A 25,000-nucleotide genomic window follows, 5' to 3' on the forward strand; every position below is an offset into this window, starting at 1 on the left:
AACATGAAGCGGCAGAAAGAAGGATTCTGATGTGTTGCTTTGCAAATAGTGACCCATGTCATAACGTAACGAACTCTTTGCAGCTCACAACGCGATCTGAAGTTCCGCCAGAGGGAAGGAATTTGTCTGAACCACACAATTACTCCTTATATGGTTGAAACTCGAATGAACTACCTACGTAAAAATCTTAAGTTGAAAATAATGATGGTAACGGGGGCTGGAGTTCTGGTCTGGGACACGCCCAAACATGGGAAAATAAAAAAAAAGTCCCATGGGAGGACATGTGCTTACTGGTAATGAATGTTAAACCGATTAACATTGTCTTTTTCTGCTTTATTCTCATTTGTAATCGAAATTGACAATGAATGCTTTTCGAACCTATGAAAACAAGGTGGCAGGTTTTGTAATGTACCAATGCTCAAGGAGTGCGGATAGGGCGTAGGCTATGTGGGAAACTACTTTTGTTAGATTAGTTGTAGCAGTCGGTAAGTTCCAACAAGTAAAGTTAAATAAAGACGTGGAAAGTTGAGCATGAACGAAATCTCACTAACCATCAAGTACACAACCTTGGGCACTATTTTCCGCAATGGAACCACAGAAGCGATTAATTGCGGAATTGTTTTGGTTCCAATAGTAACTACCAGAAGCTCGTGACCTTGAAGCATCAACTCTGGTTCAGAGCTGGGGTTTTTTTGAGTTTAACAATTTCCTTATTTGGATGTAACGTAGCTCGTGCATTGCTTAAAGTGCACCTAACCTCGAAGAATTTTCTTAGTTTGCAAAAGTGAAATGTCTAACATATATTTTACCTTTGCTTCTTAATGTGCCTAATGAGGTACGAGAGAGTAACAAAGCTGGCATTCATTTGTCCCATGGCCGAGCTAGCGAGAGGAATGGGTCTATTCCTTTGGTGACGTCAAGAACTAATTTACATTGCCAAACTTCTTTCAAAACTATAATGCAAAGTAGTTTATGACGTCATCGAAGGAATAGGCCCATGCCTCTCACTGCCTCGGCCATGGGACAAACCACTGCCAGCATCTTTCTCTTACATACCTTATGAGGCACATTAAAAGGTAAAATCTAGAGAAACAAAGGTAAGTATATGATATGATACAGAGCGAGTTTCAATCGAGTGTCTTATAATCAAAACCAAAGTAAGTACCTATCAAAAACCAATCAAAACTCGAAGTAATTACACGTAGCCGACACAAAGCGAGGGAAAATGTGCACGCACGAGCCACGATTGGTTTGGTTTCACTTCTGATTGGTTGAAAAAGTGACGCGAGAACTTTGAACCAATCACTGAGTGAAGTAATGCAAAAACAAAGTAATTCGCTAATTACTTTCGACACTCAATTGAAAACCGCTCTATGATATTTAACTTTTGCTAACGTAAAAATTTTGAGGTTAGGCGCACTTTAAGCTCCCTGATAATGTGGGAGAAAGGGAGAGTATGTTTAAACTTCATTCCCAGTGTCTTTATATCTCCCAACCCCACCAAGATGAGAGACCCTGGGAACCAGGATGCTGAAATCTACCTTTTGCTTTACAAGGCATTTTGAGGCCAAGGACACTAATCAGGAAGAGAGAAAGTCCCAATGAAATTGTTACCGTATGGCATGTTCTTAAATTTCAGTGTAAACTGGCCAGGCACAATACCCTCTCTGCTGATGACAGCACGTGGACAGGTTCAAACAACACAGGTAACCAAGAAAAAGAACTGCTAAAAGTCTATGAACGATCAGTACTTCGTCAAGAACAGTAAACACTTCAGAAATTGATTCACTTTGGAGAAGTGTTGAAACTCTTCTTATCTTGCCGGTTGTATGTGAATAGTCGACGTAAATAACTTAAGAGCACGATTTTAATTATGTGAATAGGAGTACGTATCTTGGAGGGCTAGGCTTTACCTGGCGTTCCAATCAAGTTTTCCAGAGCCATCCCCGCTTGACCTCAATAGCCCTTTTCACGGTTAGGTATTCTCACTTGCATTACAAACAATGAATCTAGCATGTATGTGGGGCAATTTCGGGCTATTTTGTAGTTTTAACCCGAAATTGCCTCACATTCACGTTAGATTACATTGTAATGCAAATGAGAAAAACTAACCGTGAAAAGGGCTATTAGTTGTTAAAGAAGATTTTATTTCAACAACCTCTTCCTCCCCTCACACTGAGACATAAATTATCACGTCAGCCAACCCCCCCCCCCTCCCCAATACACACCCACACACACCCAACCGGGCCAACCCTATTTATGCCGCCCTACACCTCCAACCCCAGGCAAGGAAACATAAGAGATCACTCACGTAGACAAACATATGCACACAAGACCTTTATTTCCATTTCTTCAAACTTTCAATTAGATTTTTTAAGGTTCACAGCCCTTGTATATCATTATAAAGATAATATAATTACTCACAGCTACCATATTGCTTCTGTAGAATGATTCCACAATACATTTAATTTGATATGAAACAAATTGTTAAGTAACAAGGGTACTTTCTTACGTACAGTACAAAATACGAAACGATTTTTTTTAACATCGAAAGCTACAACGTTGTACTTACAATTACGCAAGTGATTATTACGAAAATTTTGAATACAAATGATAAAGAAGTTGTTCTTAAAAGTGAACTGCATTACTTTCTTAATCAAATCAAAGCTACTAAGATAACTACTCGCTTAGATCAGTCATAGCTCAGTTCATGTTACCAATATCAGAACTCACTGGGCAATATAATTCATGCTGCTAAAGATACATGTTTTCTTACAAGTCGATTTCTTAGAACAAGATGAATTTCAATGCCAAAAAAAATTCAGTTGTACGTTCTCTTCCCTTTTATAGCAATCCCAGGAACAAAGAATCGCAATATTCATTAGAAGTGAAACCCTTCAAAAATACAACAACAACAAAAATAATAATAATAATAATAACAATAATAATAATAACAATAATAATAATAATAATAATAATAATAATAATAATAATAATAATAATAATAATAACCTTAATCCAGAAGTCTGCATTGCTGGGATCAGCAAGGATACTAAGAAAAGTATTGGAAATGTAAAGAACAGGGAAAAGAAACATTTTGGTGTTCATTGGCAACTTGTTGTTGCCCGACACCACAAATTTACCAGCTCTTAAAAACTTAAGCTGAGCAGTATGACTATGAAATAATAATAATAATAATAATAATAATAATAATAATAATAATAATACTAATACTAATAATGATACAAAATTTGTAGTGCGCAAATTCCATATGGATGTGCTCGAATGCGCATTACAGAAATCTAAGACCTAAAACTAAAGTTCTTAATGGTGCAATGAATATACTAAGGGAAGACTAAAATTGTCACAAAGATAAAATACAGAAAGAGTTCACCAAATTACAAGCAAATCAGATAAAAGGAACGGTCCCTGAAAGCTGAAAATCAAACTTCCTTTAGATAATTGGCTTTTAGCAAGTGCCTGTTCAAGTTTCATCAAATATTTGTATGCGATCATTCCCATATTCTGACACAACAATTTGGCCATTACTGAGGAGCGCTACTGACACTGGATACTTAAACTCCCCTACGTTACTGCCCTCTTTTCCAAACTTACCAATGAACTTACCGTTAAGTTCAAAGACTTGCACTCTATGATTACTCGAATCACAGACAAGTACATCTCCTGATTCAGTCACTGACAAAAAACAGGGCCTTTGAAACTCTCCATTCCCAGTCCCACTTGTGCCAAACGTGCTTGAATACTCCCCTTCTCGGGTGAATACTTTCACACTGTGATCACCATTGTCTGACACAATGAGATAATCACCAGACTGAACACAATGAATAGGAGAATCAAGAGAACTGGGTCCAGCACCTATCTTCGTCAGAAACTTTCCATCAGGGGAAAAAAACTTAATGAGTTTGTTTCCCCTATCACTAACAATGACATTGCCATTGGAATCCAATGATAAACCCCGAGGATCCTTGAGCTGGCTATCAAGGCTTCCTTTCCCACCAAACATACTCATGTACCTCCCCTCCTCGTTAAAAATTTGGATTCGATGGTTCCCGCTGTCTGCAACATGAATATTTCCATCTTTACCAACAGCTATCCCTCTAGGGGATTGGAACTGTCCCTTGTCGCTACCCTGACGACCAAAGGATCTCAGAAAATTGCCCTTGCAGTCAAATATCTGCACCTTGTGTTCGGAAGTGACTGCGATTTCATCCTTTGAATTTACTGCTAGCCCGCGAGGATCAATAAACGTTCCCTCATTCGAACCTAGTTTTCCAAAAAATAAAACAGGTTTGACATTGAAAGATTTAATGACAACAGAGAAAGGGCTACCACGAATATGTTGCCCGTTTACCTTAACTGACAAATTACATTTACCTCCAAATGTAGGAGAACAGCTGATTTTGTAGGTCCCGTCTTTGTTATCATTAACAAGAAATGTGGTTTTACTTTCCTGCTCTCCCTCGCCTGTTAAATCTACAGTTACATTGTCATTCTTATTATAACATTGCTCGGCAGCCGCGTTTCTTGTCGTTAAATTGAATTGAGCTTCACGCCCAACAGTTCCTTCACAAAGTCCTTTGCCTTCGGCAACAGATTCGCATGAATCAGTTGTGCTGCGAAATCTCAAAAGACCAATGCCATAACCGTTGATTGTCTCCAGGATCTTGTTATTTTCCACGAAAGCCAATTCAAAGAGGCTTTCAGGGTCACGCTCAAATGGTTCCAATTGTCCTACCCGTTCAAGAATGCTTTGCAATGGCTTCTTTAGCTGAACCACCTCGGCGTCTGTGCTATGTGTCAAAAGTTTCTCAGCTTTTTCCAGCGCTGATTCGATCTCCTTAATTTCCTTCTGAATCGCCGTTTTTTTGGTCGTTAGACTCTCCAGCGATTTCTTGGTTTCGTTTTCCACTGTTGCTTTGATATTTTGCCTTTCCTCTTGAAGTCTCCTCGTTAAGTTGTCAACAAACACATCCACGTCTCTTAACATGTCTTCACTTCGTTGAACAAGTTGAGCGTAGTCCTCGTCAATTTGAGTGATTATCTTCACCTTTTCCCGCAAGATGTCTCTTGGGGTATGAATTAGACCTGCTATCTCGATCTTTTGAGCTTCGGCTTCCTCTTGGATTAATGTAACTTTGTGTCCTGCGTGATCCAACGTGACACAAGTTTGACAAACCGTGTTTTCGGGACAAATCTTGCAAAAGAACTTGACCTCTTCTTTCTCGTGTCCCTTCCTTGAGCAAAACACAGGTCGTTTTACTACTACTTCATAGTCTTTTTCTTGGAAATCTTTCACGGCCAGAACGCGGTGATCTTTGTAGCTTCGAATGATGTTGTGCGCAATTGAACACTCTTCACAATAAAACTTGCAACACTCAAAACAGTACGAGGTTTCAGAGCTTTTCTTGTCGCAGTTTCCGCATGTTACTTGCGTCTTGTCAGAGTCTTTAATAGCTAGGGCATCGATGAAGCCGCTGAGAAAAAAGCTTGTGGGAAGATCTTTCAAATCACCGCTTGTAGGAACTCTACTACGGCCTTGGCACTTCGGACAACTCAAATCAACTTGAGCGCCACTCGCTCGATGCCAATTGCTCAAACAGTGCAGACAGAAACTGTGCAAACAGGGAAGGTATCTTGGATCTTTAAGGATGTCTTTACACACCGGACACGAGGCTTCTTCGCGAAGATTGAAAAGCAACTTTGGGATATCCATGTTGCTAAACTTCAACCCGTCGAGAATTGAGATCTTTCGCTTTCTAGGAATCATGTGACCATTAGCCAATCATTGGGATTGTTTTGTTACGGTTTTTTGATTCCCAGAAGTTTGGTTTTTATGCAGCCAGCAAGCTATTAAAGAGATGAAGGGAGGGCAAAGAAGTGACATTTGTGAAGTGTCGATGCAGGCTGAGATCACGGAGCTTTGCACGACAGGAATGCCTTTATGAACGAGTTAGGGCGAGGAGAGCCTTAAAATTTCACAAAACGGAGATTCCACCGTAACAATTAGCCCTAGAAACATGAACCGGGAGAGTTCAGAAAATGAAAATGAAACTAATTGCCACCCCAGGGAATGGATTTGTCAATACCGCATAATTAAAGTTTAGAAAGTTGATAAACTTGAATGAAGTACCCATGTAAAAAGCAAAGGCTAAAAATAATTTGGCTGTTTTTATACTAGAGACACATAATCCGTCCAGACAAATCATGCATCTCTCATGTTTAATATCGATATCCGTCTAATGTATAGACGGGACGAACTCTATAAGACGCATAATCCGTCTGGGATGAACTTGGGCAAACGTTTTTTCTGCGTCTGTTAAATTGGTCTAGTATAAACACGGGAACATATGCGCATAATGCGTCTGGAGGAACTGTCCAGTTTAGCGCGTCTTCGAAGACCCACTAAAGTGGATATTTCGTCCGGACGCATAATGCATCTGGTGCCCGACTTTATACTAGACGAATTTAAGAGACGCAGAAAAAATGTTTACCCAAGTTCGTCCCGGATGAATTATGCATCTCTAGTATAAAAACTGGTCAATGGTAGAAACCCAGTGTAGTATTTTACCCAGTGCGTCAGTTGTTGTTGAAGTTTGGTAATCGACGATGGAGGATTTAAACAGCCTCTCTCGTTCCTAAGAAAATAAAGTTTTGCTTCAAAGTTGATGACGATAAATTAGACAAATCACTATTAATATTAATTAATTAAAAAACTGTATAACTAACTGCAGACAGTAATGTTTCTGCCTTCTGGGCATCATCACTGCAGTGCTGACGTCTAAGAGATATACACATGTATATATGAAAGGAATAATAATATGAATGACAACAAAACTTATATTAATAATGATAATTACAGAATGACTTGAGAACGAAACAAACAGTGATTCTTGACTTAGTATGATATTGTACACGTACTGCTGTCGTGAGCAGTTTGAATTTTGGGAAACTTTCGTCAGCCTGCAAAGTGACCAAAGAATTTATAATACCTAGCACCATTGTACACAAAAGAAATTATTCAAACTGATACTTGCTAGGATAAACCTGCTTTCTCTACAATAAGGCAGAACTACTGGACGGACCTATTCATAATTTACATTTTTACTGAGTTACATGAATGTTTACACCATTGCTTAAAGGGCTGTCAAATTAAAAATGATTGAATTATCAGCAGAAGCTTTATTTGGCCAAAAAATATGGAGAAAATATAAGGCACAAAAAATATTACAATGGAAAGAAGTGAATTTTTTTTGTGTGTGTGTATCAAAGCATGTTTCTCATTTTGCCACTATAAGAAGCAGAACCCTTAATTAAGCTCCAAGAGTAAACAGAATCCAATTTATCTTCACAACTTCAATAAATCCAATTTATCATCAAAACATCAATAAATAATCAAAACAAAAGGTCACATGAATGTGGTGATCACTTATAAGAAATTGCTTTGCTCAGTGACCATGAATTCTACCTTTTGAAAATGTAAAAAATGTTGTATATATAATGTCATACAAAGTTTACAATGGACTTTCTCCAAGCCGTAAATTTTTAAATAAAATTTAAAATGTTACCATGGCTGAACAAACTGATGAGCATCTTCGTCCCAGTGACATGGATAGGTGCCTATTCACATTAAGGAACAATGAAAAACTAATAGAAGAGAGTGGGTCGTAAGAATGAGCAAAAGATGAAAGCTCACAGTCGCAAGCCTAACTCACTTTGGTTTTATACAGAGACAGAGTATAAAGGTTAAAGATAATTTGTGATTGTTGCAAAGGAGTAGTAAACAATCTACCAAGCAAAAAATAATTAGTGCTGTTGGTCATATTAAGAATTTATTGTGAATGTATGTGTTAAACAACACAAAACAGCTGATGATCAGATGCATTCAGTAAGGGAAAGGGAGAAGACTGCGTGACACGAGCGACCATCTGAGAATCAAGCCACACAGTGCAGTCTGCATTTTTCAGTGTCCCGAATGAAAATACAAGTTGCTGCTTCAATCGATTCGTTTGAATTCAGCAGTGAAGAACTACATCACGAGAATTCAGCATACAGACAACAAAGCAATGGAAATTAATTTTACATGTATGTTTCAGGCAAATTGAAGCTTCAACATTCCTCCCCGGGCAAATCCCCGGGCATTTGAATTTTTGTTCAAATACCCCCTTCCCCGGGCCAAAAAGCTGTTCAAATGCCTCATCATAGGTCCATTTCAGGTGACCAAATGCCCCCACCCCCGGGAAAATTACCAGATTACTGCTTTAACTTTTCAGTAGCTTTTATTATGCTTCTGAAGCTGTGTATGTAAACATGGTTTAATAGACAAGTCACACAACACAAAGGAGAACCAGGGCCATACACGGCACGAGGAAAAAGGACGACAGGTAACAGGTATAAATGTCCAAAGAGAGCCAATAACAAAACCTACATATCAATCGTCGCAAATGTATTAAAATATTCATAAAGACACCGGGTCGGTCAAAGCAATTGAAAGTCTTTTTTTAGTCGTATCCGGCGACGTCGGTATTGTATTGCATTATTGTTTATATTGTAAATACATGTACAATTTAACATCTTTATATATTAAAAGATAATATAAATTGGTTCTTAATACCTTCAAATACGGAACAAAGTTTGTGTAGGTCTTACCTTTTCAACCAATCAGCCACGAACACAGGAAAAAATAACAGATTCCCATTTTTGGCTATTTTGAGGTATTTAAAGAATACCAACAAAAATCCCAAATTTGGAAGAGTGAGACAAGTCCCAATCAGGGAACTTGGTTGGGAATTCCCTGGTTGGGACTTGTCTCACTTTGCCAAATTTGGGATTTTTATTGGCATTCTTCAAAATACCCTAAAATATCCAAAAATGGGAATCTGTTATTTTTTCCTGTGGAACCTTTGAATGTTTCAAAGTTTGTCTCCGCCATGATTTATCAAACCAAACGTGGAAACAGAACATGAAATGGAGGCTAGCGATCAAATTCCCCACCCCCTATGAGTGGTGATCAAATGCCCCGCCCACGGGAAGACTAAGATGATCCCATTCCCCCCTCCCCCCCTCCCCCGGGCAGGAAAAGGAGTCAAATGCCCGAGGTATGCCCATGGTGGGGGGGGGATGTTGAAGCTTCAATTTGACTGGTAGATAAATGAGGAAAATACAGAACCTGTGGATACCTCCGCCTTGAAATCCTTCGTTCCCACCGCACCTCAATCAAGAGTTCTGCGGCGCTGGCCAAAAGGACCATGCCTCTGGAAACGAGTTTACGACCGAATAAAAGGACAAAAATCGTTTTTTTCCGCAAACGCGATCACTCTAGCCAACGGTCATATGTATGTCACTAGGGGGCTTACGAAACGAGGACGGCGACGGCAACGAGGACTTCATTTTAAAATACGAGTTCGCGTTATTCATATCACTACGAAACTATTTCATGTAGTTTAGCGTTAAAAATGTGTAGTAACTGTCGAGGAATTATTAAAACTGGTATGAGTGAGTTGGAAGCGTAGAGAGAGAACTGAAAATTCATCGTCATGTGCTAACGTCCTTCATAGAACCTTGAATTTGGTCATTTCACGTCGTCATTTAGGAGATGACGGCAGAGAAATGTACTAAAATGCAGAGCCATTGGTTTTGCTCACTAAACCTATTGTTTTGTAGCGTCGTCGTTGCCGTCGGCGTCGTCGTTTCATAAGGCTCCCTACTATTCTCGGGGAGGGGGGTGAATGGGGGTATGCAAATCCGCCGATCCGTTAGGATTAATAACAAAATCCATCGATCCGTTAAAAAAGTCCCTACATCCAAATCTGCTCAATATTTGCAAGAAGGTAGATTTGAGAGTTCCGTGATCCGAACGAGATCGGCGAGATCCGCGACCCGATTTTTATTACAGGCAAAATTCCATTATCCGGGCCAAAAAGAAGGATGAAACCGCAATCCGCTGGAATTGTAAGATCCGAAAATCCGTTAAAACGTAGCGCTGAATCCGAAATCCGGGCAAAGATATTTCCAAAAATCCGCCGATCCGTTGGCCTATTCACCCCCCCCCCCCTCGGGGAGAGGGAAGGGATACAATTTTTTTTTTCAGTCGTCCTGAATAGTCTTCAGAGTTTCTCCAGCCACCTAGGTTTGAAATGCAAGAAAAATTCAGTAATTCCCAGCTACTTCTTTTTAACGGCCACCTGTATTAAGCGGCCACCTTTTTGCAGCCAGCAAATTATCTTTTCAAGCGAAATGGTAACAGATAATATGAAAGTGATAACTGATAACAACAAGAACTGCAATTAATCTCCAATTTAATCTATCGGAAATGGAAATGACATGATCGCCTCGTTACAACTCCGAGCTCCACAACGGCAAACAGCAGTGACGGATTAAATAAATCGCCCGTGATATCTTTTAAGTTAAAATTTTGACAGACTGTTGATGCAAAAAAGCCCTAAGAAACTTGATGTTTTGTTATATAAATTAACATGTTTTCCTGTATTTACTCAACACTAAAAAGTACTGAAAATCGACTACGTGCTCTCAGTGTTAGAGCAACAGAACTTTGCACGTTATCTTTGAACTTTGTTTCAATGATTTTTGCATTTATCTTCACAGATGTTCACTTTTAAACAAGCATTTTGCTATACACAGTAGACTGAGGCAATAAAACTAGGCTGACTGCCATTTCTGCCCAATTTATATTGTACCTCTATTAAACGGCCAACCTCTATTAAGCGGCCAGTTTTCAAAGTCCCCAGGGTGGTCGCTTAACAGAGGTCCGATTGTATTTGAAATAAGAAAGTCTCTGAAACTGAACTAATACTTAAATAATAGTAATAAAACCACCTGATGCACACTGTACCACTTGAAAGTCGGTTGATTACAGAAGCTCTTTAAATACTGTACACGGAAAAATTCGCCCATGGTGCCCTCTCCCGTTTTAAGAGGACTTTTTCCAGCATGTCATGCATGCCTTCCAGTTGCACTAAGCAAACGTTTATTCCACACACAAAGGACTGTACATGTTGTTTCCGCTTCGTGATTCCTCTTCTTTTCAATCTTAGCTGATGCCAGGACAACTTTTTTCTTGGCTCTAAGTTTGCACCAAAAAGTAACGTAAAAGCCGGGAGTTGACAGTAAACGGCAAGCTAAAAGATACCCTGGGTTCCAGAGAAATTTTCTTTCAAGGTTGGAGAGAACGCCCCGGTCAACGGTCGACCGTTGATTTGGAATCGCGGAGCGTTCTCTCCGATCTTGAAATTAAAATTCCTCTGGCACCCAGGGTAGCCAAAACACAGGTGGAGAAAAAAAACAACATAGTTTGTATATAAATAAATTCCCAGCGAAAGATTAAATGGCAATAGAGAGGAGACCATGAGTAGGATCCTGACTCATGGACTCCAGCAATAGATCGTAAAAACACTGAACTTTCAGCAGTCTCTGACTTCTTTGAATCAAGAGCAAGTAAAGGTCATGATAAGAAATTGATCACGTGCTAGGCAACCATAAAGGTGCACGTGATCACCTTGTGTCAACGTTCTTGTTACTGGGTTGCCAAACCCAGTCAGAAAATGGGTAGATTTCCGTTTTAGGTATTTTTTTTCCGTGTCGGTAAAAGTCATGCCTGTCACTCCCCCTGCTAAGTGGTGTCTTTGTGCCTAGAGTCTTCTGTGGTATTTTGTTAGGTTTGAGGGGCTGGGTAATGCGTAGCTTGCTCTGCGCACAATTAACCTGTAATGGCGTCGGAAGTCATTGTAACGCGAATCGTTTTTAGTACCTCTTTAAAGAAAATATACCCATATGGGAGCTCAAGAATGGAACGTCAAGACAGTGCCGGTGAAACTAAAGATCTGGAATCTTAAAAAGCGACGAGTAATGGGACTTCGACAGCGTGAATCTTTCGCCCGTCGAGCCGAAATCAAAATATGCTGTACTTCTAAATATTTCGCCAAGCCTAAGGTGGTGTGTACGTACAACAACTGAAACCAAATGGAAATTTCTCTGGTAACTTACGGGTTCAACACAAGACAGAGAAGGAATCGACACACCACAGGTAGATCTGTGATCTCTCGTTGTGGTTTCACAGTGTTTACTGACGTCGATCTATTTAAATTTTGCCTGTTTGTCTGGCAAGTAACATTCATTTTGTACTCAACTCTGCAAGGTTAAAAAAAATTGTAAATGTGACAGGGAAAAATTACTTGAATGAAAGCTTGTTGTCGCTCTTTTGTGCTTTATTATTTACGGTCAAGGGTCTTTCGAAAAGGGTTGAATGTGGAACTGTCAGGAAATTTATTTAATTGCATCTGCTTTGTGATTGTGTGTTTCGCTTGCACGCACGCCACAATGAAATAGGAAGGTTTCTTGCCTCTATAGTCCAATATCTGTGCTTGTGTTTCAATAATGTTCGGTGGAAAATATTTCTGTGAAATTTCCAGCTTTTGAAAGTTATCATGTTGTGTAATTTTCGAGCTTAGCAAATTGCATACATGTGTGCAAATGTGATACGGGGAGAATTTTGTGTAACGCATAATCACGCAAAATAAACAGATGTGTTGGAAGCGTGCTTGATTTTCAACAAAATTGAACCCCCAAAATCGGCAAAAGATTGTGACGCTAATGAATAATAAAGTAGCCTGCTATTACCCAAAACGATGGAATACCTGTTGATAAATAACCTTGTCTTGGAGAGTAAATTTTTGATTTTCCAGAAACAAGATCAACCTGTGTGAGAGTTGGGCGATGGTGATCCTTTGTGTTGAATTCGCACATTTCTTGTCAAAATTTATAACAATCGAAAGAAAAAGAAAACTAACAAAAACAAAAACCCGGTAGCTTGGCATCATTTGACACAGTTGCTTCACTGTTTCGACGAGTACAACATGCCGCGGTAAAATAACGCGTAAAAACTTGATCAGAGCACCCGCTGAATTCGATGTGCGATTTACCCGGTGCAGCCAAACTTGTACAATTACAACAAAAACAAAATCTCCCAGACTGTTTTTCGCTGATGGTAACTTTTTTTATATTCGTGGTTCAAAATAATGTTGTTTTCATGTCGTAGATTTTTGTACCGATGGCAAAATATTTTATTTCTCGATCGACCGTCCTGAAACTTCCTTCTGCTCTTCTTAAAAATTGTGTATCCATATTTATTTACTTTTACATCAATATTTGTTTTTTGCATAAAGCAAGCTAACAAATCTGTATCTTGCTTGGTTCGCAGTTGATATGCAGAAAATAGAATTTTCCGGTCCTATGCATTTCTGTTACTGAGTGGTATATTTCTTACTAACCCCGCCGAACTGGTAAACTTCAGCTTTCAACTTCAGCTTTTAACTTTTGTTTGTAAAGCTGTCAGATGCTGTCAGTGCACGCTTACACTTGTGGTGGAAAGAAGTTGCAATGATCAACATGTCAGCCCCAGAAGCCAATGTTTCTCGATTCCCTTTTATTTTCTTCAATATGTCTTGGGTTCAGTACTTTGCTAGTAACCACATGTCGTCTCAAGGGGCTATTTATCTAAGACCTCTACCATGGCGCTACAATGAGACATACCAAAAGAATGTCGTTACTGGTTAGACCTACATATTACGCAAAGACCAACTGTCACGACATGGTCATCCAGAGGACAATGTTTTTCACTTCCATTTATTTTCTTCAACCTTTCTGGGCTCAGTACTTGCTAGTAAACCACATGTCTTCTCAGGCTATTTACCAAGACTTTCCATGGCACTACATTGATAGACAATACCAAAACAATATCGTGCACTGTTAGAGGCTACATGTTACGGCAAGGACAACGTGAATCTCTCTGGAAGACAACACAAGCTTACTTGACTTTATGGAATAAATCGCTGTGTTACTTCACTACCACACGTAAGCAATGGGGGGGGGTGGCGTGTCATTTTTTTTAAAGAGGACAGAATTTCTTCTTTCTGACAAATGATAATTAATAGGCCGGTAGCCAGGTTTTTAACCTCAGAAAAGGATCTGGTTTTTCGTCGTACGAACGTGTGAGGACCTGTGAGCCAAAGGGCCTCGCTGCTGGTATGGCTTCTGGTATGACTTCTGGTATGACTTTCGGTATGGACTTCTGGGTGACCCTCCCTTCCTTCCACTCCCCTGCCCCCCCCCCCCCCCCCCAAACTGGAAAAAAATTGCGTGGAACGTTGCACGTACCACAAAGGCAACCCAGTGTACCCTCTCGGAGGGTCTAGTTTACATGTGAATGAAACGTTTTCAGGGGTTAACGTCCTTATTTTGCCAAGAAGTTTCGTCTTTCGTTTGTCTACATTTTGTTCTAATATTTAACTGAATATTTACATTTCATCTGTCGGGTCAAGAAACCTTCTTTCGTCTGTTTTATTCAAAACAGAGTGTTTCAAACTAAACATCTATGAGATGCAATAAACAAACTTCGAACACGGCACACCTGAATTTTTTGATGTTGATGATACTGTGATGATACTGTGTTTATTTCCTTCCGTTTTGCAGCTAAGGCTGAATTACATGAATGGGGTCAATACTAGAATATATAATATTAATACTTATATGTTACGAATTCACATAGTATTCGTGTTTCTTGACCTGAATTATCGCAAATCACAATGCTGACACACACAAAAGCGAAGGAAAACGTTAATAAATATGAAGTTTTTTACTATCTGAATGTTTTTGGGTTAGATTAAAGCGGCAGGTATTTTTGCAGGTTGCAGGTTGAAATTTCATTATAACTGGAAAACCGCTGACTTTAACATGAATAGCTACCTGTAGGTCTAATTAGGCCTAAAGAAAAGTTTTTAGGCCTAAGGTTAGCCTTTCATGTAACAGTCACGGCAAGTCCATTGCTTTACCTTTCTTTTTAGTGCCAGCGGTTTTCCAGTTATAATGAAATTTCAACCTGCAACCTGCAAAAAAATACCTGCCGAGATTAAAGCAACATAATGTTGTTGAAAAATCTTCGCGCTAATGAGTAATGTAAACAATCTTCGCACTAGTAAGTCGTAGCAATAAATTGGATTATCCAGGAACTCAAAGAAATATTTTTGGCTTCCCAAATAACCTTCATTTTACACCATAGTGACAAAATGGATCTTTTTTCTGTCGTTAAACACTATACCTACCTAATATTCATTTGCGGGTCGAGACACGACTTCCTGTCATCTTTATGAAAACTGTGTTGGTGTCAATTTCAACCCACGTATGCAATATACGATTTTCCAACCGGAATTTTCGGTGTTTGATGACAAATGGTAAACGCTCCAAGTAGCGAATTAGACAAACTGAAGAATTTGAAAGGATTGAATCTACTGAACTGTTTCACTGAAAGGCAATATTTATAATGGTACCATCTGAAACACCAATAATTTCTTAACAAGCTGCACTTATTGATGTGACGTCATAGGTCACGGTCACCATGGCGACAAACAGCCATGTAAAAACACCCTTATTTTGTCTTTAAATGCCCCGGAATATTTTTATTGCTGGAATGTGATAACCAGACTAAGATAAAACTTTTCGCAACGTTAAAAAAAATCTCTGGAGCAGATGTATAGCCAACTTCACAATTAGAAAATTTTAGGGTGGCCCTGAATCTGCTCCAGGGGGTCACAAAGTTCGTTTTTGAGATGTAATAATTTAAAGACAGAACATAGGGAGTTTTTAGATAGCTCCTTTGTTGCCATGGTAACATATCACATCACACTAATGATTGTGTCTTGATAAGCAAGTGTTATTTCATTTGCCACCACATCATTGCTTTTACCCGAAACAGTGTTGTAGAGTTAATATTCCATCCAAATTGTTGAAACTTCTTTGAGCCATCAATTTTTTCTCAGTGGTAGTGCATACAGACTACTAATCAAAGGGTCAAAAGTTCAATTTCTTGCGTTCTTGGCAAGATTCTGCAGGGGCCCTTCCTTAATTGAGCATAGGCTCCTTTGTTTTATGAAAACAGTGGCAGAGACTGCGCTGCTTTGTTCTTTCTCCATCATGACTGATGAATACTTTCTTTACCAGCACCTTACTTTTAATAATATTAATGTTGATATATTTCAAATACCCTTGGTTAGGTCATGAGCTTCTGTTACATTTTGATGCTTACCAGTATCTACAATGGGATCATTAATGATGTAAATATTCTATTAAATTTAAAAACATTTCACATACCACTAGTTGCAATATAATGCTCAATAGCAACTACAATGTTCTTCAGAAACCTTCCGACTAATTTGCCTTTGGTATCCCTGGGCAGGCCTAAATTCTATAGATGCCTCATTTTACACTAAACTACAGAATGCAGGGCCACTTATTTTCGCATCATGGAATGAAAATACGCGCTATTGTGACAAACTGCATTCTTCAAAAGCTGCAGATACATTTGCATGTGATAGCCCTGGGTAGCACTGATTTCTGCAGTCGCTCCAACTTTCAAATACCGATGAACTAATTTGCACATTATGGCGGTACTTTGAGAAGACAATGAGTAGTTGTCAGGTATTCTGAATTCGCCACCATGACCATTCATCAACATAAAATGCCAAAATTAATTAATTAACAATAATTATTCACCAAAGGCGAGAGGGAGGTGAACATCAGTGAATAAAAGCAGAGACGAAGTTGAGGTTTTTATTCACCGATATTCACCGAGCCTGAGGAGAATTATTATTGTCTTAGAAAAATTATATAGGTGATTCTTTGAAAAATATGCATTTTTGTTGAATCAATTAATTTCCTTTTCTGTCACCTCAACAAAATGAAAAACTGCTTAGGCGATTATCGTGTAATAATTACCTCAAGTGCAACCAATCAGCGCAGAGAATTTTCAATAATCAGCTGTGTAATTATGCTAATGATTATTATCCTCAAGTCTGAGGGGCAGGCTAAATAATTAATGGTAAATAACTCTGTAAATTAATGGCTGAACATCTACATTACATCGTTGTGTACAAGAAGACATTCCTTGAAAATAATACACGTATAAAAATAAACAATTCATTAAGCTATCAGAACTCATTACCTGTTGTAATCAAATTCAACACTTTTTAAGGGAAAACAACTTCATATCGACACCTTTTTACATACGTAATCTAAGCATTTTTGAGTGAACTCTTTCACTTGTAAGTGGGTTCCGTTAGGGCATTGGAAAATCTATAAAACTGTACACCCACAAATTCGATTCAGACAAACTTCCTCAATTACTGATAATATTAAATGGTCTAACAAAATAAAAATAAAAAATAAGCACGCATTGCGTACGTGTGGTAGAGCAGTAACACAGCGCTGTATAATTGTCAACTGAGTTGCGTTTTGTTTCCCAGGAGATTCAAGTTATTTTGCGTAATATGTAGCTCTAACAGTACACGATATTGTTTTGGTAGCGTTTATCATTATAGTGCCATGGTAGATGTCTTAGGTAAATAGCCCCCTGAGAAGACATGTGGTTACTAGTAAAATACTAAACCCAGAAAGATTGAAGAAAATAAAATAGAATCAAGAAACATTGGCTTCCACGCTGACATATTCCCCATTTTCAAGTTCTCTTACAACTTCTTTTTCACCACAAGTTTACGCGTGCACTCTGAGCGCCTGACAGCTTTCTAAAACAAAAGTTCACTGAAGTTGATCCATGTCCGGCGGGGTTAGTATTTGGATGGGTGACCTCAAAATATACGACTTGCCGTCAGAAACATAGGATTTTAACGCTCAAAAATGCGAACTAAGCAGGGTACAGATTTTGTTAGCCTGCTTTAAGCAAAACAAACGTTGATGCAAACGTAAATAAATATTGATACACAGCTTTTAGGACGAGCAGAAGGAAGTTTTGAGAAGTGTCGATCGAGAACAAAATATTTAGCCATAAGCAACAAAATTTGCGAAATGAAAACAACTTAAATTTTGAACTGAGAATATACAAAGTTACCATCAGTTACCTTTCGCCTGCACAAGTAATCGCAAAATTGAAAGTGACTACAAGTTACCTTGCATCTGTGTCAAAATGATGGCAAGACACCGGGTTCTTGTTTTTGTTATTTTGTTTTTTTTTCTTTCAAGTGCTTTTAAGACTGACAAGAAATGTGCAAATTCAACACAAAGATCACAATCACCCAACTCTTGAGGTTGACCATTGTTTCTGCAAAGTCAAAAATTTAGTCTCCTAAATGAGGTTATGTATCACCAGGTGATTCCATCATTTTGGAAATAACGGCTGCTGTATTATTCATTGGCGTCACAAATTCTTGCCGATTCTGGGGCTCATTTTGTTGAAACTCAAGCACGCTTCCAAGCATGTTCGTGAGTTATGCACGCACTGCGGGCCTATTGCCATCACAGACTTACACTCTTGCGCTTCTACAACACGGTGACATAGTGTGTAATGTACTCACAGTGCATTACCACAATGAAGACGAATCGAGCTTTCTAAGGATTTAACATTCGATTTCATCATCCACCTCAACCTGGTCCTTGCTGACCAGTTCTGTCTCGCATAGTTCACACTTGATCTTGCCAGGTTCATTAACCAAAGTACACATGGGACACACATTGCGACCCTCTTGCGTATCCGATTCATGAAGTGCATTGCACCCCAGACACACTAGCACTTGTGGCCCATTCAACATGGTACAGAATCTGCACTGCCATGGTGGACCCTCTTTCTTTTTAAGCTTCTTTGGCTTAGTCCTTGTCCTGCTGCTGACCTTGGCAATCCTTGGGCCCCGGTTCCGAAGAACAGACACAAAGCTGTGCCCAATTGGACTCTTTTGGCATGCAAGGGCAAGTGGCGCACAGGACGGGCAATAGCTGCACCAACAATGCTGGCACCTAAGAGATGGGAATACATCGGGGTTTTTGCAGTCCACTGCAGAGCATTTGCTCCTGTTCTTTGATGTCAACAACTCACTGCATTCCAGGAGTGTACTCTGCTCAGGGATGGTTAGGGAGAATAAGTCAAGTGCGTCTGGGTCAAGCGGTAGCGATGAAGGTGAGTGGGTGCTGCTCAAGGAAGTAGACTCCTCTGATTGATCATACGAAGACAGCAAAGTTGCCCTCTGATTTGGTTTTAGCGATCTTGTTTCTTCAGCAACAGCACCTGAGAGAAATGTTTTTGAGATACAGATGATACGTTTACCAAAGAATAATAATCTTATCATTATTATGAAATGAGAAATTATCACTCATTATTATATAAACACTAATGGAATACCAAGTGATCTTCCGTGCAAAAGCATATCTCCACATGTGAAGATAACATATTATCTTCACACATGAAAAAATCACTGTTGCTATGGCTAATTATAAAAATCGTGCCTTTCAATGGCTTAATATTGATTTAGTATTTCATTGGTGTTTATATAATAAATAGAATATTACATGGCCGCTTGGAGATACGAAATTTTTCTTCTCATGTTGAAAAATATTTCACTCATTCGCTGCACTCACTCATGAAATATTTTTTAACACTCGAAGAGAAATTTCGTATCTCCGCGCAGCCATGTAATATCCTCTACTTCCTATAGAGCGGTTTTCAGTTGAGTGTTGAAAGCAATTAGCTAATTGCTTTGGTTTTGCATTACTTGACTCAGTCATTGGTTCAAAGTTCTCGCACCACTTATTAAAGGAAAAAAAACAAACTTTTTACAGGTAAAACAAGTTTCTTGTTTGTGTTCATGTTTGTATTAAGTAATGGTTTCCGTAAATGTTTTCTTTGAGAAGTCGTGTTAAGGTGGTACTTTGCAAATTTTACTGCCAGTATTTCTGGACAGAAGTGATGTTAAAATTGAAGAGAAGGGCAAGAGTATAGATTGCAAGACTTAAATCGCCAGAAAGGGTACAAGACGACTGAGTTAAAATAGTAAATTTTTAGTAAATGGGCAGTTAAACGTGGCTCAGGGGAAACTGTTCCTACACATTACAAGTACTTGGACTGAAATGTCAAACCATGGTGTGTTGCAAATACAGGAAGTGAGATGTTGAGTTTTTAGCTTCAGTTGGTGAATGTGCATAAGTATGAAGTGATTAAGTTATCTGTCTGTGACATAGGCACAATTGGACAAAATTTTGAATGCTCTCTGGTTCTCTGTTCTCTCTGTACAACAGATAGGGTTGATTAGGGTAAGGGGAAAAGGCACAATTGGACAGTTGATGTCAGAGGGATGACTGGGCTTGCGAATGGACAAACACAAAGAGTACAGTGTATGTAAGAGGATTACCAAAAGGTCTAACTGGGTCTTTTCTTTATTCAAGTCCGACATGGAAGTATAGTTGCGTAGATGTGTGTGTCTGTGTGTGTATACAAGAGGCTTTGCTGTTCTACTTAACTGTTTAGAGTGTAATGTGAAGTGCTAGTTTTCAACCCCATATGAACCATGTGAGCGTTAGCCCTACTAATGGAAATGGGCCCACACAAGGACAGAGAAAAACTCTGACCAGGGTGGGCCGAGGACATATGTAAAGTACCTTGGGAAGCAGTAGATGATCACTGCTGTACCAGCCTGATTCCCTAAGGGGTAGCACAGGGTATTCCTGACGGTCACCTACAGCCTTTGGGAAAACCGTACACTGCTGTACACTCTTTGGTCTTCTGGCATTTTAATACATTTTGTAAGTTACCTTGTGATTCAGTGGTCACAGACGTGTCGTTTCGCCCCTCTGATTCATCTGTCAAAGAAATAACATCCCCTGTGGAGTAAAAAGAACTTCTAGAAAAATTGACCCCATGCTGATAGTTGCTATTTGCTTAGTTCTTCCATTAGCCATAGCTATTGTACAAGAACTACAAGAGACAAATAAGCTAACTAGTGTGAGAAAATTCTCATACCTTTAAGACAAGCAGAAGTCATAAGCAGCAACAACAACAAAATCCGAATCACCTGCTGACGATGAAAAAACAACCTCCAGCCAATTTCAGGTAGAGCTTTCAATGGCTGTTCAGATCACATAATGAATTACGATCTATTTTTTTTCTATTTTCCTTTATTCAAAGGACCTGTGGGTCTATTATGATGCCAAATGCCTCTACTCCAAAAAAGTGATTGGCTGACTCATCTTCAAACTAAGTGGCTCATTGCATGTTTTTAACTGACCTCCTGGGCTGAGTAGCCGCAGTCTGTCTATTTCTTTCTGCAGCTCTTGTAGTAAGCTTGTTTTTGAATCCTCTCCATTCTCTAACTCCTGTAAATCCACTGCATGTGGAGATGGCAGTGTCACATCCCCACCCACTGCTCCCTCAAGCTCTTCACTCTCATCTTCCTCTCCAGTCTCGTAAGGTGTGTCACTTGAACGCTCTAGCGGGCCATCTGGAATTAATCAACCATTAATGAAAACTTACTATTTCTGCATTTTGATTCAACATTAAGTTTTAAATCTGTTAACTGTATCATTAACCCACTGACTCCCGGGGCCTCCCCACTGACGAGTAAAATCGTCTGGCGTTAGAAAGAGTAAAATAATAAGTGTGGCTGGTTCAGGCCGGGTTGGGAATCAAAGGGTTAAATAACTATTTTACGAATTAATAAGCTTAGTGGCCTACAAGTTTAATCATCTTCAAACTAATAGCATTCTTCAATCTCACCATTCTAAGTATAGTTCCAGTGACTTTTGAAACGTTTTCAAACTGCTGTTTGTAAATTTATTCTTCTTCCTTGATTATTACAAACACCGCAAAAACTCGGTTCTGCTCCTTGCACTGCAACTAGAATCCTTTCAGGTAATTACTCATAACCTTGAAGATTGTTGCTTGGGTTTACAACCTTGATAAAACTTGCAAACGTGATTAAAACTGATACCTTCATGAAACTTGTAACTTGTAAAAACAAAACCCTTTTTGGTTGACATGTACTCTATTGTGAGCCTTACTGTATGCACAAGAACTTAATCGGGACAGTAGAATCTTAGAAAAATCTAGAAAATTCTGGAAACAGTAAAAAGACTTGGGAGGGTGACATAAATTAATTGAACTTTTCTTAACAAATGTTAAATGATAACAAGATGAACTAAAGGAAATAATATGGTATAACCGTGTAGAAAAACAAACACTGGGTGTTCAGCTATAGCTACACTAAGAGCAAAGCACTCTAAGCTGAATGCCCTTTGGTTCACTCAACTTACAAAAGTTGGTTTGTGCATAGTTAATAGAGGGGAATGGTTAAGAAACCCAACAAATTTCTTTGTTGTAGGTTTTTGTTCTCTTTTTTGGCCTTGACCATGCACAAAACACAATAGTTGTTTACTCCGTACTGAGGAACTAACCAATAGAAACGTGTTGGTTACTTAATTCATGCATAGTGTATGAGCGCAAAACAAAAGATTGTGCACGGCCGTGGACTGTCCAACCTAAATCTTGGCATCTTTGTTTGCTCCTTTGATATTTGCCGAGCTTCATAACCATTTCCCTCTATTAACTATGGTTTGTGTCTGTGTCATCCACTTATGTCCAGAAATGCATGTGATTACATGCATACCGGTACCCAATTTTGATAATCTAATGTGTAAGGTCTAATGTCTAAGGATTTACTATTCCTACAATAATAATAATTATTATTATATAAACACCAATAAAATACCAAGTGAGCTTTCGCGCGAAAACATAATATCTTCACTCGTGAAGACAACATGTTATTTTCACACGTGAAAATATTACTGTTACTATGGTTACATAAGAAAATCGTGCCTTTCAATGCCTTTCATGAAATGATTTAGTATTTCATTGGTGTTTATTTAATAAATAGAATATTACATGGCTGCTTGGAGATACGAAATTTCCCTTCTCGTGTTGAAAAATATTTCACTTGTTCGCTTCACTCACTCGTGAAATAGTTCCGACACTCAAAGAGAAATCTCGTATCTCCGCGCTGCCGTGTAGTATCCTCTATTTATTAGAATGGTTTTCAATTGAATGTCGAAAGTAATTAGCGAATTGCTTTGGTTTATGATTACTTCACTCAGTGATCGGTTCAAAGTTCCCGCGCCACCTTTTCAATCAATCAAAAGTGAAACGAAAACCAATAGTTGCTTGCGCGTGCACATTTTCCCGCGCTTTGTGTCGGTTACGTGTAATTACCTCAAGTTTTGATCGGTTTACTGGATTGTCTCTGTCCTTTTTGATTGGCCAAAGTAATAACTTTGGTTTTGGTTTTACAACACTCAATTGAAAGTCACTCTATCAGTGCAAGGGTTAGCTGGCCACTTTAAAAACCTAATACAACTTGGGCACTCACTTAATATTATTAAGGTGACACAGTTAAGAAGAGTAAAATGTAATATTAATTTACTTGCTACATATGGTAGTTTGTTGTGTGTATCGTAAGCAAACTAACCCAAAAAACAAAACAAAGTCTGTTTATCTGCTGTTCGATTACTGTAAAAACTAAAAGGAGGCCTGCCGGCAAGGCTGTCATATCAGTAAGCACTTATTGCTGAACTTAAACAAGGACCTTAAAAGTAAAGGGATCTTTACTTTGGGCAAGATGACACTCATTTCATCCCAAAAACTGCACTGTAAATATTGACAAACCTGTGACTACGGAACTCTGACAGAAGTTTAAGTAACTAACACCTATGTATTTCTTTATTGTGAGGAAAACGATTAATAGCATTTCTTTCTTAATATTTATTATAATATCTTGCTTTTATTTTTTTTTGGAGGGGGGGTCGTGATGTGGCCCGGCATGCATACATGTAGGATTTCTTTGTCTGGTAGTAGGATTCGAACTTGCTGCCCCCTCGTTCAAAGGGAATTGCGATGACCACTAAACCAAGGACGACTACGTGACAGAGTAACGGGGAAATATGTATTACAGAGTTGTGTACATGACCGGAAACGAATTTTTGTGTTTTTGTCGCACACAATGCAATATCTGGTCATCCTATGACTCGCTAACATATCTTACCGTGCTAATTATATAATTTTATAATTCTCGCGGGAAATGTTAAGAAAAAGTATCAAAATTATTTTCAAATACCATCGTAGAAACTTGTAAAGCACCTGTTTACTGGTTTTGATTGGGGTCAAAGCCGTTAACAACAGTTTTAAATGTTAAAAACTATTTTACGATCACACTTTATCATGTGGTGGCGTCATGGAATGTGGACTTTGGACTACGGAACTGGACTGGATATTGCCCAAGATAATGTAAAATAAAAAATCGTTGAAATACTGTGAATTTTAAAGGCAATCAGCTAAAATTCCTTTAAACAAAGTGTAGGCTATCCCTAGCCACTTGTTTAGTTAGGGTTCTTGCTTAATGATCTATCACAATTACCTAACCAATATACCAGGGATCACTTCCCCTCTTCTCTCCAAATGGTGAATTCAAAGATGGGGTCAACCACTTATCCAATAAGTCCATCACAGAAAATCTCCTTGAGAAAGTTCTTTAAGTAAAACACTAAGAGGTAGTTCAGTAAGGATTTGAAACTATAACCTTTTGCTCAGCAGACTGGCACTTTACTCCATTCAGTCAACCCATTGGTAATAACTGGACACCGCACACTGGTGGCTCAGTTGGGTGAGCACCAGCTTCCACGCGGCAGGTCGTGAGTTCAACTTCGGCCAGACAAACACTCAGGGTCTTAAAAAACTGATGAGAAAGTGCTGCCTTTGTAATTACATCCACCAAAGGTTAGACTTTCAAGTCCTCTCAGATAAGGACTATAAAATGTTGGCCCCATCTCACAGCCTTTCCAGTTAATCAACACTGTAGGACGTTGAAAAACCCACACACTGTTTGTTCGTGAAGAGAAGGGAGGAGACCCCAGTGTTGTGGTCTGCCCTCTTTTCACATACATGTGTGGGTTGGATGGGTGGGTGAGATCAAAATTAATATGTACTCTTATTATATGGCTTGCTCCGTGAGTGGGCAAGATGAACCAAATCCCGTGCTGGGATTGGCAAGATCGAGCTATCTTGCCCGCTCAGGATTTCTCGCTTGGTCCCACAGGATCAGAGATCATCTTTTGGTGTCTTATTCCATATAATAAATCCCTTATTGAC

At 38.9% G+C, this 25,000-nt stretch overlaps 2 protein-coding genes across 2 annotated transcripts in view; both read right to left on the reverse strand.

Moving 5' to 3' along the window:
- Positions 1 to 2,322: 2,322 nt before the first annotated feature.
- On the reverse strand, positions 2,323 to 6,324 carry LOC138015292 (E3 ubiquitin-protein ligase TRIM71-like). The gene has a single exon (XM_068862279.1). The coding sequence runs from the start codon at positions 5,786 to 5,788 to the stop codon at positions 3,485 to 3,487; it is 2,304 nt and encodes a 767-aa protein (XP_068718380.1). The 5' UTR covers positions 5,789 to 6,324; the 3' UTR covers positions 2,323 to 3,484.
- A 9,693-nt stretch (positions 6,325 to 16,017) lies between these two features.
- LOC138014998 (uncharacterized) overlaps positions 16,018 to 25,000 on the reverse strand; it is a 27,813-nt gene continuing 18,830 nt past the window's right edge. Inside the window, exons 6-8 of the mRNA XM_068861890.1 lie at positions 21,093 to 21,305; positions 20,620 to 20,688; positions 16,018 to 19,099 (exon numbers count right to left, since the gene is read on the reverse strand). Coding sequence (XP_068717991.1) covers positions 18,438 to 19,099; positions 20,620 to 20,688; positions 21,093 to 21,305 — 944 coding nt within the window. The 3' untranslated portion in view covers positions 16,018 to 18,437. The remainder of the gene's footprint in view (positions 19,100 to 20,619; positions 20,689 to 21,092; positions 21,306 to 25,000) is intronic.

The sequence above is a fragment of the Montipora capricornis genome, chromosome 9 (assembly GCF_036669925.1).
Source record: "Montipora capricornis isolate CH-2021 chromosome 9, ASM3666992v2, whole genome shotgun sequence".
NCBI classification, from domain to species: domain Eukaryota; kingdom Metazoa; phylum Cnidaria; class Anthozoa; order Scleractinia; family Acroporidae; genus Montipora; species Montipora capricornis.